Genomic DNA, 13,952 nt, shown 5'->3' with positions numbered 1-13,952 from the left:
TTCTCCTGCGCTTTCAGGAAAAAACCAACAACCCCGATGATAAAATAATACCACTTTGGAGCGGCACAGTGCCTTTCATCTGAGCAACTCAACAGGCTTTACCAATATCAATTAAGCCTCTGAAATACCCCTGCTGTGTATTATCTCAGGGCTCCACTGGGGAAACTGAGGCAGGTAGATTAAGTGACTTGTCAAGGTCATCCATGCCACGAGAGGGAAAGCTGGGGCTGGCATCGAGGCACTGAGCTCATCTTTCCGTCCTGCTGCATTTATGCTGTGGAACAGCAGACTGAAATGACTCTGCCTTCCTGAATGGCTTCTGGGCACGTCAGTTCCCAACTCCCGATTTTCTCTCAGCCTGCGTTTGAGTCCAGGTTGGCACATGCCGAAGGTGCTCCATAGGTCCAATCCAGTCCCTTTTCTATTCTACTTTACTTTCTGGGATGCAGTCTCTCCAGCCCACTGTATTCCCTGAGCAGGTATATGTGTCTAAGGCTGTCACTTCACATCATATATTCTTGAATACAAAGCGATGTGGAAAACGTATTGCTTGCCTATAGCAGGTCTGTTCTTGTAGCGGGGTAGTCACTAAATGGTTCCATATTTAGAACCATATTAAAGTTTCCACTGCTGCATGCCAGCACAATACGGATTCCCGTATTGCCATGATTACACAGGGGCTCATTCCCTCCCCACACTTGCTGGAGACAGAGAAAGAGAATAGGCCCATTAATGTTTTGTGGCGAGAGCCAGGAAGAAAAGGTGCGTTTCCTTCCCTCACATTAAATACAATCTGTTTAAGATGGTCCCTTGGGAGATTCCTATCCCTATGGTTGGTACACGGTTCCAGGTCCCTCCTCTCCCCAAATCAACAACAGATGCATTGCAGATGTGCATTATAGTCAACGGTTTGGAAATACAGATCTATTCTTGCTCCTTTGCACAGGGCTGCTTGTTGGGGTAAGTCGTGGGATACATAGCCTAAAACAGACTCTGGTTATTTATATAGACCTCTAATATTGTATCTCACTGTTGATTAAGCTGTTGCTCATTAAGGACCAATGATGCCTGGCTCCAGAGGCTGAGAACTGGCAACTCAAATGAAAGATACAGAAGCAGTACAATTTATCCATGTGCAAAGCTGTCTGCACACGGCTTATGTACTTTTTATGACCATCTCAAACAGTCCAAAAAGGGCTTCTGGGAGACTTAAGCAATATGTTGGTTACATGTTGACCCTTCTTTATAATTTGTGGTTTTAGTAGTATCTAGAAGACCCAGCCGAGAAGAGTTTGCAATCCTGACAGGCATCACAGATACAGGGTGCTGAGGCACTGCTCCGATTAGGTCTCCTGCTCCTGGGCTTGATTTCCCAACTGCCCAGACAGCAAAAGCTTTTCTGCTGAACTCTCCCCAAGAACATCTCTATTGTCTGTGCTGCTCTAAGTAAAAGCCTTGCCCCGTCAGGGCCATTAAGAAAGCTCTCGCTCCTTCACATCCCAGGACGGGGACCCCAGAGGGGACCCTGCTTTGGAGATCCCAGCCTGACTGTGATGAAGAGGCAATTCAGACAAAAGGCCACATGGACTAAGGCTCCCTGGCAAGTTTGCTCTGCGAAGTCTCTGGGCAATAGTGTGACAGTGGAAGCCACCTGTCCACAAAACATGCGTGATCTGCAAAACCCTTTATAATAGGCAAACAGAAACCTGAAGCCTGCCCCTGCGGATCACAACCCCACTGATACCACTGACGCTCTGGTGATGTAACCGAGGGAGAAATCTGATCTTGCAAAAAACAAGGCTTCCCTAAGACCCTGACACCCCAGTAGGCATATCTGAGCACAGGGGACTAGCATCCGCCCCACGGGCAACCTGTGACCTGTGCCAGGTCATGCAGAGAGCAGGCAGCAAGGCACCAAATAAAATCTGATCTTCCCAACTCTCAGCCCCATGGTCTAATGACTAAGTTAGATCTCCTCTGTGAAGACGCAGCATTAGAAATCAGATTTTAGCTGGGCTTTAGAGAGCAAAAGGGACATGCTGGGGAAACTGCACATGGAAAGGAATCCTGCTGATGGGAAAGCCCCAGCATGTGCCACGGTGGCTCAAAGCAGCCCTTGCAGACACCTGGGGGCTTTCTTGGAACCAGAGAGCAGACCCTCGCCTGGTGTGAACAAGCCCAGCTTCATCGAGCACAGCAGCACTATGTGGATTTACACCAACTGGTGTTTAATGGGATGGACATGAGCAGGGATGAATCAGAGAAGGAGCAGCGAAGCGGCTCACTCTGCCCGGAAGGCAGTGTCTGCAAGCTGGCCTCCGAGATCACCAACAGTGCTGTCCAACCCAAACAGGACTCACGGATGACTATTCCCTGCGCCCACCTTCTTTTCCTTGGAGCACGTTCTAAAACGGCCTCACATGGTCCTCCCGGACTGCTCCCCCCACGCCTGTCTCTTGCATGGGAAACATTATCTGGATTTAGCACAAAGCTGCCGGCCAAGGCAGAGCCTTGATCAGGAAGATTTGTTTTGGGCAGCATTCCCCAGTGCAGCAGGAGGCAGCGTGCCTGGGACACAGCTCAAACCAAACAGTGGGCGCCTTAATTTCTCCCTGCCTTGCCTGCACTGAGACGAGGCAGAACTAACATGCAATAGCCCAGGGAGCTGGGCACTGCCTGCCGGGGGCGGTGTCCCGACCACATCAGAGGTATAAATTGCATTACAAGTATTTCACGATGGAGACAATCAAACCGCGTGTGGCCTGCTAGCTGCGGTGCTGATAGGATTTGATTCTCCACAGTCTCATAACCTTCATAAGTTCAGGGGACTATTTTCACACAGCGACAGCTGCTTATTTGAGTACTAGGGAAGGGAAAGGTCCAAGTGCTTGGACTTCACATTCAGGGATCTCTTCATTACAGTTGGGTTATTTGTATGAGCAAGGAGTGTAGGATAAGGTCCTGTATTATGCAAAAGTACGTGACCCAAGACGTGGCCTAGTCACAAGGGTTAGATTCTGATCCAAATGCTGGGGCAGGGCAGGTGTGTTCGGAGCTGAGCTTCTGGACTGGACACATTGCTGGACATCACAAGTCCTGAAGACTGCAGGAGGAATTTGCTTTCACTAAGAAATAGGGTTTTAACCACCCACAAAAACCACCCCATCCAAACACATTAAAAAACTCATCTTTATCTGCCTGCTTAGTTTGCAGAACCCATACTTGCCTCTGTGTCCTGCAGATGGTCTCTGAACTCTGTAACAAATCTGAGCCCACCTAAGACAAAGCAGTTGTTACCACAGGGTTCAGGTGCGGCCCTAACTTTAGCACAGAGACATCAGAGGTAGAAAATAGCATTCCTGTTCAACGGCCCTGTATCCAAGCCCTTGTGCTGCAGGAGGATCTCTCCTAGCTGCCTTAGCTCTACAGCACACAGCCGAGCAGTTCAGACTCCAAGAGGCAGAGCGGCAGTGAAAGGCCTGCCCTCCCCAACTACTCTATCACAGTTTTAATTATACTAATTGATGCTACACAACAACTTCACCTCAAGGTTTATTTGCTAGTTTGCAACTACAGCCAAATGCCAGATCTTGGTCTGCATGGAACTCATGCCCTTCCACCGAGTTAGCCTCCCAGCTTCAGAAACCTGTATTTCGGAGCTCGAGGCTGCTAGAAGGTGGAGCAAAGACAACTAAATTCCTACAGGCTCCAGAAGCTTTTTTTATCATTTCTTTAAGACATCCCATGTGGTTCTAATAGACACAGCCCAGCTCAGCAGTGCCCAACATCAATCCGACCACATGAAAGGGAAGTGCATATCCAAGAATTGGCTGGCGTGCAGTTGCGGGGATCAAAATGCCGATGCCATGAAATGACAATACCAAATACACTCATCCTTCTGCTTTATTTTTAACGGCCCACTCTTCCCATTGCCTTGTTAAACAAAGTTGCTTGCTTGCATGCTGCCAAACCACTGCTGAGTTCATCCCAAATCCCAAACAGCGACAGAGAAGGGGGAAGAAGCATTGCTCAGCCCAAAGGGTGAGGTCAAGGGTTCTTTCCCTTTCGGGTTCCCTCTAGAGTTTATGCAGCATCCCAGATAAGGGCACTCACGTGTCACCAAAAAGCAACACAAATGATCATCTGGAAGAGACAACACCAAGCCACCATGCAGATCCTTCTCAAGCCAGGCAAGGGCATTGGTTCGCTGCTGACTTGGAGAGCTCTTGCTACCTACCGAATTGTACATGGCCACAGTCTGCAGCACACATCTTTCCTTGTGCACCCCCTACACACCTGTGCACTTGTAAGGAGGGCAAAACGAGTCGCTACGCTCAGACACTAGGACAGTGGAAGTCAACATAAAGAATCTAGATAGACTGGAAAAAAACATACAGTTTACCTTTTGCTTCTGGCAAGTGTACACCCAAGCCAAGACATGCCAAAGGATAATCCTTCTTAAACCACAGCCTAGAACCATGCAGCCCCACGTGATTCATGTTCGGGATGGCACGCATCAACCAGCTACAGCACAAGGCATCTGGACTGTCACCTCTTCCAGTAGCTTACATCTCCCAAGCAAGCAACAGGCATGCCTTTCAGTTTAGTCCATGACTGATTCTGATTGCAGGGAGAAAATTAAGACAGCAGTTTCCTTTTAATTACAACCACCTGGAGGGAGGGTGAGACATGGGAACCGCTGGCAGGGCGTACTAAGCACAGTTCAATATAGGAATGTAATTAAGCTAGTGCGATGGTACAAGAATGCCCAGATGCGCAGCGTGTTCATTCTAACCTACGCAAGTGACCCACTTCCCACTGGCTGAATGAATGAATCACGGGTCCTGCTACCATCTGCTACAGAGGGCAGTGCTGACTACCGCAGGAAAGCTCCCGGAGTTAACACAACTCCTCAGTCTTTGCACGCGGCGTTTGCAAGATCCTGCCTTTATGGGGTGCATTCAAAGGTAACAGTCAGGATCATTTGCAAACTCCATATCTACCCTTGGACATGCCCTTGGCCATGTAAATCTCTTCCCTTTAATGTTTGCCTCCCTTTTTTGTCTTCGCAGGAAAAAATAAAGGACCTTCTGAGTTTCACTCTTGTGTACAGCGCGTTAGGTGCTTCCCTTCAAGGCAGCGGGGGTGGGGAAGAGTGCGACAGTAATGAGGTGCTGCCCCCATTAGACAGTGGTTTTGCATGGGGATGTTTAGCTTAAAAAAATTTCCAGCATGAAATTTTTTAAATCTACTCGTCTGGGGTTTCATCCCAAACTACTGCTACATACTGAGCCTTTGGGTCAAGCTTGACCAGACAGAAGGATGCTCTGGCTGGTGGTGGGGGAGGAGGGAAGAGGCCTATTTCTATATTCTGCATTAAAGAGGGATCACATCAGACACGCATCAGTCCCAGGGGCAGGATCCAGACCCCCAATTCAGCTCCCTTTTCTGCTGCCTGTCAGGAGATACCCTATACCCACAAGCTGCACTGTCACCCCCTCCTTTGTGCCCCCCCTCAATTTTTTTTATTCCTATCTGCCTCGCCACACATCCTAGGTACAGACCAGCCCACAGCCAAGCTTTTGGGGCACTCTCCAGGGTGGAAACAAGAGGAGGGATCCAAACCTGTGTCTCCTGCTTCAGGGAGACTGCTCCAGCCCTCAGGCTATCATCTGAGAGGCTGCCACCGCTGGCCTTGTATTAAAAAATAATAGCAGCTACCATCACATTTGATGAAGAGCCCCATTCTGTCAATGCATGTTAGGCAGATACCTGCTGGAGCAGGCCCCTCTCAGTGGCCTTGGACAGAGGAACTCTTCATTTTTGGATCCTGATAAAACTGTGATGCAAAATGCAGGCAGTTCAGAGCCTGTACAGCAGCCCAAAACTAGGTGCTTAGGGGGATCTTTAACATCAAACAGGGAAGCTCCTTATAGTGTTCAGGCATCTCTGGGGTGAGGCGTCAGCTGGGCAGGGGTTTTCAGAAATACGTTTTGGGTTTGGTCAGAAATGAAGCCCCCACGTCCTGCTTTAGACATCTGAGGACTTGGGCTGACAGAAGTTACTGAGAGGTGTGAAACAGCATACGGACTTTCCACGTGTCAGCTCCTTTACAGAAACGGTGTGCAAACATGTTCTTATCCGGCAGTACGTGAAAGCTAAACCCTAACAGCTCACCCCTCTGGCTCTTCTTTTCTTCAGGCTCCAGTTTCCCACCTGTAAAAGGGGGATAATAATCTTCTCCCACTGGGGATTTGCAGATAGTAAAATATATTCACATTTGCATAGCACTGAGATACTACACGTAAGAAAGCCATGTTGATACATGGTCAGGCCGATCACAATCCTCTTAGTGATGGTACTGGGAAGAATGGAGTTATCTAAGTATCACATTTGTACACGTGGAAACAATTCTGTTTTGCCTGCTTGCAAAGATTCTCACTCTCTCGAGTAGCTGGTAGGAGGAAGGCAGGCAAGGTAAGGCTCTATTGCTAATTAAACACTGCCGTTGGCTTTGCTTGGACATACGACCTTCTGCAGAGGGATGCACTTAAAACACCCGGCCTTGATCGAAGAATTCCTGTACGTTAGACAGGTGCTGTAGCAACCAGGTGCTCCTGAGACTACAGAAAAGCAGTGACTGAATCAAGGTGCCGCAGCCTTACAGGATAACAGCCACTAGGGACCTGCATGAAGATTAAAGTCACGATCACATCTCTGGTGGAAGAGACTGAGCTAACAACCCCGCTGCATGTTTACTTGGAAACAAAGCACCCGTCATTAATGTTAACATGCTGTGAAGTAAAAAGGTTTTATGTACATGGGCTTGGAACAGAGCAGAACTTTCTGTATGGAGAGCCAGTTTAGCAAGTGCACTTGCAGGTTTGGGAACTAATAACATTTTGTACTTCTATGCAACCGGCTGAAAGCACTTTGCAAACTTCCTTCCAATGAAGTTCACGTGCTCAGGGAAGAGATGCCATTTAATGCTTATTCTACAGATGGGGAAACTGAGGCACAGAAGTACTTCATTGCTCTTACAAGGCCACATAGAGAGCTAGATCTTATCTGCTTATGGATCTGCACCACTTTAGCAAGTCCCTGTGTGGACACTCTTAATCAACAACAACTTATTCTCAGTCAATTTAAACCTGCCCTAAAATGAGTGAAACAAAACTTAAAGCAGCCTGGTTTAAAAGGAGATGCTCACACAGACTTTTGCAGAGATTTGACTAAATTGGTTTGAAGTCACACCTTACATTCATCTTACACTTAGGTCAGTCCTGTGTGTGGAGCAGAACACACACAGGCAGACTGCTGGACTAGCCAAAAAAGTAAAAAAAAGAAAAGAACTGCACTGTCCTAAATAATGCCCTGATGGGCAAGCTTGGGCAAATTCCTTAGGCTCCCTCTGCCTCAGTTCTCCCATATGCAAAATGGGAACAAGGCCATTGATTCCCTTTGTGCAGGGCTTGGAGATCTACTGTACAAAAGCATCATACAAAGAGTATAGTATAAATGATGCATGGTTAATATTTACAGACGTCACTGTTGGAACCTAATGTACCTCTCATACACCTTTCTTCTTTAAATCTGGTGAAACCTTCCTGACTTGTAAGAGCAGCAGGACAACAGAACAAGGTGGTGGAATTCTCTTCGCTGGGAGTTTTCAAGAGGCTGGAGAGGCATCAGTCAGGGGAAGGGGAGATGTAGGGTTGGAGACTGTGAATCCTGCATCTCTGCAAGGGTATGGACTGGACGACCCTCCAGATCCCTTCCAGCTCTATGAATCCACTGTGTTGCATTTTCATTGCAACAGCTGAGACTAATCAGCGTCATGGAAAATACCGACCTCCAAATAATTCTGGACCCCGAACACGGGCTGATCTGCCGGCGTCCGTACAGCACCACTGCAGAGAAAGAGAGAAGCAACAGTTACTGTCGACGGCCAAGCTCCAGCCAAGTTCTCAACACAGACGACAGCATCACGCTGAGACACGAGGCTGGGTACACCGGCCAAAAAAGTGACAGCCACCATTTTACCAAGCAACTCATTGTCACAGGGATGCAAGAAACTTTTTGTATCACTTACTCAGGGCCACATGCTACCTTTTCCTTCTGTGACGACGTGGGAGCAGCAAACAGTAGGATCCAGCTGGCAGCTTGCAGGGAGGAAAGCCAGGAAAAAAGGGCACCCTCCCACTGCCATATAATGCAGAGGCCCCTTGGCAGGTGCTACTTTGAGAAGGGGGCTCAAGTGCTGGATGGTGGAGGATGAGCCTCCCCCTAAGAGCAACCATCTCAGGTGTGGGGGGATGCCAGGAGCCAACAGAATTATCCTTTACTGCACAGGCCCAGCCCAAACCCATTAAGAGAAAAAGGCAGGTTCAGTGGGTACAGCAGCAGCCTAGGACTTTGGAGACCCAGTTTTAAGCCCCTGCTCTGACACCAACAATCACTAAAGGCCACATGCTCAAATGTATCTAACAATGGGGACAGACACCAAGTGGGATATTCAGTGTCTCTGAGACAGGATCACTGATGTTTCTGACAACCCCCACAAGGCACCTATCTGCATTTGTATGCAGTTAAATGCCTTAAGAATCTGGCCTTTACTTCCCTGACTTTAAAATGAGGAATAAAAATGCTGACCTACCTTGCAGACACATTGTGAAAATAATGCATTAAGCACTGTCAGATCATGAGACACCAGCGTAAGAGGAGCCATATGAATACCATAAATAAAAGTCAGTGCAAAAACAGCCAGCGACTGTCACAGGCTTTGAATCAAACAGCAATGATTTTCACCCTCCTGAAGGCGGCTAGCTTCATCAGGCCCATGAAGATCCCCACTGAGCAAAGCCCTTAAGCACATGCTTAACTTTAAACCTGGGCTTATATCCCACTGCTTTCAAGGCGTCTTAAGTGCATGCTTGAGCGTTTTGCTGAATTTGGCCCAAACTGAATAAGAAAGTGCATTTTAAGACTTCCAAAAATTCACATTGAATGGGGTTTGCATCTTCCAGCCATAAGAACTGCCCCATTTATAATGGCCTAATCTGATTACAGGCAAAGCTGGGTAGACAGTAATCTGCCACTATGATTTTAACAACAGATGCCATTTGCATATTTTATATCAATTAATCCTTTTCTATTCTGCTTGCATTGTCTTGCTAGGAGACTGTTTCACTGAGACTTAAGGGGGAGAGAGAAACTCATTCATGGAAAAAAAGTGAAATAATGCAATCTCAGCTGTCAAAATGGATTACGCGGCATACACAGCATTCAAACTCTCCCTACAAAAGTGAAACGGTCCCTTTCTTGCTTCTAAAGAAGGCTTTATTCTGCCTTCGTTCTCTCCCCTCCATTCCAAGGATTAAGGGAAAAAAGAGTAAAATAAAATACTTTGCATGGGCAAAAGCTTCAGTTTTTTCCCCCTTTAACTTTGTAAAAAGATTTGCGAAGACCAAAGCAACCAAAATCCAACCTTTTCTCACTCTCTACCCAAGTCTGGATCACCTTCCCAAACTTTTTCCTACTGTGTACCCCCTTCCAGATTTACTAGCTGCCCACGTACCCCTGCCAGCATATTATAACCTCTTATATACTAATTATTACAATGAAAATGAAATCTGCCATTGCACAATTTCTCCGGCCTATCCCCCAGAGATGTCTGGGGTATGTGTACCACAGTTTGGGATCCCCTGTCCTGAACTGTTCTCAAAAAACCCCCACTTGGGACACTTCCACTGCAGTTACCAGCAGGTTTGATACGAGCTCACGGCTGGCTTTTCAATGCCCACAAGAGGAGACAGACTTTTGCATGAACTCAACAGCTAAATAAGAGTCCCATTTATAATAAAATTCATCTCTAGCCAGACTTCCTAAGAGCCAGGTGGTTAATGAGTAACCAATAAGCCAACTGGCACAGGATGCTGAGTTCGGGGAATTCTTGTGACGGTCTTTCTTTCTTACCCCAGGGTTTTTCTCGCTGGAAGGTGGTAGCAAAGTTTGGCTAGTGAGTCCAGAAACAGAGGTCCAAGCCTCAGGCCAGATGTACAGGGAAAGCTGCCCTCTGTCGTCAATGGAAAACTGGTCACGGGGCTGTGGGGTGTCAAAGGCAGTCAGATGTGGTAACAGCCCCATCTCCCTTAGGTGCTGTCGGGGATGAAAACTGGACCAGTCTGGTCAGCCGTTCTTGCCCATCTCTTACTTCAAGTCTGCAACCTCCCTCTGCCCGTCTCCCACAACCGATTTGCTTGCATCCTTCATCCAAACAGCCGTTGTCATCCCACCGGGGTGAGAGGTACGTATCATCGAGCAGAACGTAGCTCCAAGCGGACCCCTTGGCAAACCTCAGAGGAGTTTCTGTTCACAGGAACAGCCCTGTTGCCCATTCTTCCTCTTCCCCAATCAATCCCATCGCTTCTCAAACTCCTTGTAGCGCAGCTGGATCTTGTTAAGCGCATGGAAAGCAACCAGGTGGGAGCTACCACACCCTGGTAAAATTAAGGATGATAAAGGCAAGGCCGGACAGGGCAAAGGCTTGCTCAGCAAGGCCCCCACCCATGCTGCCCAACTCATGCGCAGTCTTGGCTCGAGGCTGCGTCTCCCCCTGGGGGAGGACCAAGAGGGGGACCATCGCTCGGACCAACCCCCCTGACCGCTGCCGAGGACAGTGTAGGGACGGCTCTCCCAGCAAGTGTCCTTCACCGGGGTTTTGGTTCCTAGAAACAAAGCACAAGGGAGAAGCAACACCAGTTTGGAGGCCTGACCCCGGCCGGCTGCCTTTGCCAGCTGAGCCACCTCTTTTCACACCAGGGTGGCCCAGCCCTTGCCCCTGCCCTCCCCCAGGCGCCAGGGGCTGGGTTGGGCACCCACCTATAGTGCGTCCTGCGGTACTGAAAGAGCACAAGGTAGCGCTTCGGGCCCATGGTGCAGCGATAGCTCGTGTGCACACGTCCGCCCCCCCACACACACACGTACACACAGTGGCGTATCAACACCCCCCATACACACCTGGCAGTGTACACACTGCAGTATACACACACACACACCGCTGTACACACAACAGGATATATACAGACATGTACACACACGGCAGTGTACACATGTACACACAGAGGTATAGATACATGCATGCACACTCCCCCAGTATACACACACAGCAGTATACAGACGTACACACAGCTGCGTATCTACACACATGTGCGCAGCCCCCCAGCATACACACACGGCAGTGTACACACATACACACAGCAGTATACATACACACGTGTACACCCACACACACACGTACACACCCACCAGTACACCTACCATGCACGTATGTACACATACACCGGTATACACACACACACACGTACACACACACCAACACATACACCCACCAGTATATATATGCACATATGTACACACCCACCAGTATGCATATATGCATCCACACACATCAGTATCCACACACGTGCCTATATGTATACACACATATGCACCCCCCCCCCGGTACTCACACACGTATACTCTCAATATACACACAGACATGCATATATGTACACACATAACAGTATCCACACACGTGCCTATATGTACATACACACCTGTATGTGTATACACATGCACATATGTACACATGTAGCAGTATCCATACACACACATATATGTACACACACACACACGTATACACACTAGGGCTGTGGAAAACTTTGGATCATGATTCAGATTCAGAGATGATTTGGATGATTTGGAGGCCGAATCTATAAATACCAATCAAATTGCGGGAAGCTTGAGGCTTTCCGAATTGATTCAGAGCTTCCGAATCGAATCGTGGGCATCCGAATCGGCCAAGTCTAAACCCAAACCCGAATCGAATAGTCCCCTATTTGCACAGGCCTAATACACACACATACATACACACACACACATACGTACACACACACTTGTATATGAATACATGCATGTGTACACACGCTGGTATACACACACATATGTACACATCCACAGGTATATAGACACACACCTTTCTGTACACACACTAGTATACACACATGGACATAATCCTATGTATACACACACACAACACAAACATATAACAAAAATATTCTTCTGCCTGGTTTTGCAACTTGGACAGCTATGGGAAGAACAAGAGCGCAGAATGGACCGGAGACCCGTGGCGAACATAGGGAATCTGCCCAGGCCTAGCGCTGTGGCCCCCCCGCAGCTGAGAAGCCTGCAAAAGCACAGTGAAAAAACACAAAACACTGGGTACCATTCTCAAAATCACCCAAGGGGCTGCCTTAGCAATAGCCCCAGTGCCCACGCAGGACCCTTGCGCCTGAGCGGAGGTGTGCTTGGAATCGGGATTATCGCAACGGCAGCGACAGATCCTGGAGTTAGGCAGGGGGACATTTCCGTAGAGCACTGAGGACACGGCAGACCCTTGCGGTGGAGAGTTCAGGGGTTGCTAACCTTTCGGGCTATCCTGCAGCTCTCCAGGCTTTTGTCCTACTGGCATCCTGCTCTGCTGCTGCTGGGGGCTATTTAGTTGGCATTTGTTCCTTGCAGCTCACTCCATTCTGCTTTGACCCCTCACTTGTGCATGCCAAGAAAATGCTACTGGGAGACTGAAACTGGGCCCCGGAGCAGTGTGCTCTGAGTACCCCAAGGAATGTGACTTGGGGAGATGCAGAGGGAGCACCCTCAGGCACCCGACAGCCGGAATCCCTTTGGCTGCCGGTGGGATTCAGGCTCTGAAGTGCATATGTCCCTTTGGACGGTGGGTCCTGGCTCTCTGAATCACTGGCCTTGGGCGTAATATCTTCTAGATGCACGTGATTTTCAACCTGTGCCTCTGCCTTCTCTGTGTCCAAGGGGAGCAGCAGGATTACAGGATACCCTTTTCCATTTGGCCATGGACCCTTCCACCCATGGTTCCCTGACTCATGAAACCCACTAGAGCCCCAGGATAAAAAATAAACCGGGCTTCCACTATTCAGACCGTAATTACGATCATCCTGTGTCCATGGAACGTGCACCATGCAATCCCTTCTAATTAATGCAAAGGCATTCAGCATCTTGTTGCAGTTTAATATCTGTATGGGGATTTGCATAGATTAACATACTAGCAGATGCAAGCAGTACTGCAGCCTATACCCAGTCACACGGGAGCAGCATAAGAACTGCCTACATTTCTCCTGGCGTCCTAACACCATATCCACACAACTGCAAGCCAAGTCTCGGCTCACGTAGAAACCCCAAACCAGTGCTGGGCATCCGGGCGAGCAGAGGAAAAGCGACACCTTGTTGTACCTATAATCCTTAACTCAGGGAACCCTAATTGATATTAGGCCAGTGTCCCTGTGTCTATTCAGTACTGCTCTTCTGTGAATGCCCTTGCATGTATGGACTGGATTATCTTTTATTTTCATCAGTAATCGCTGCAAATAATCAGGGCAACGTCAGCGGGACACGCAGCTGCCATTTGATTGCATAAGTATGACATTTAAAGTGATGCAGAAACAAAGGGTAGCTCATGGGACCAGTTCCAGCTTCTTCCTTTTGTCCCATGCATAAGGGCACAGGAGTGGGAAATAGGACACTTGGGCTCTATCCCTGTCTCTGCAGCATAGAGAATATTGGAGGAAATCAAATCAATGTTCTGTAAATCGGTTCCCCTTTCTGCTAAATGGACGTAATGGCAGTGACCTGCCTTTGCAAATACAATAGCAAGAACTAGCTCTTGTCCCCCAAGGATCTCATGGCACTTTACAGCAGAGCTCAGCACTGTTATCCATTACTGACAGGGAAACTGAGGCACACAGGGGCTCACCTAGGGTCGCCCAGCCGGTAAGGGAGCTAAGAACAGAACCAAATTCTCCTGAGTCCTGGGAATGTTCTGTCAACTAGGCCACATGGCTGCTTTGAGTCTTACATGGAAAATTTCGGATAGACTTGGA

The 13,952-nt window shown here is 48.4% G+C and overlaps 1 protein-coding gene across 1 annotated transcript in view; it reads right to left on the bottom strand.

Annotated features, from left to right (window-relative positions):
* Positions 1–10,934, bottom strand: part of PUSL1 (pseudouridylate synthase-like 1) — a 61,878-nt gene extending 50,944 nt beyond the window's left edge. Inside the window, exons 1-2 of the mRNA XM_019511556.1 lie at positions 10,882–10,934; positions 7,853–7,910 (exon numbers count right to left, since the gene is read on the bottom strand). Coding sequence (XP_019367101.1) covers positions 7,853–7,910; positions 10,882–10,934 — 111 coding nt within the window. The remainder of the gene's footprint in view (positions 1–7,852; positions 7,911–10,881) is intronic.
* Between the last annotated feature and the right edge of the window lie 3,018 nt (positions 10,935–13,952).

This window comes from Gavialis gangeticus, unplaced genomic scaffold (assembly GCF_001723915.1).
Source record: "Gavialis gangeticus isolate Ggan-Ray unplaced genomic scaffold, GavGan_comp1, whole genome shotgun sequence".
NCBI lineage: Eukaryota > Metazoa > Chordata > Crocodylia > Gavialidae > Gavialis > Gavialis gangeticus.
The sequence above is the reverse complement of the archived record's forward strand: the minus strand, read 5'-3'. Positions and strand labels throughout refer to the sequence as shown.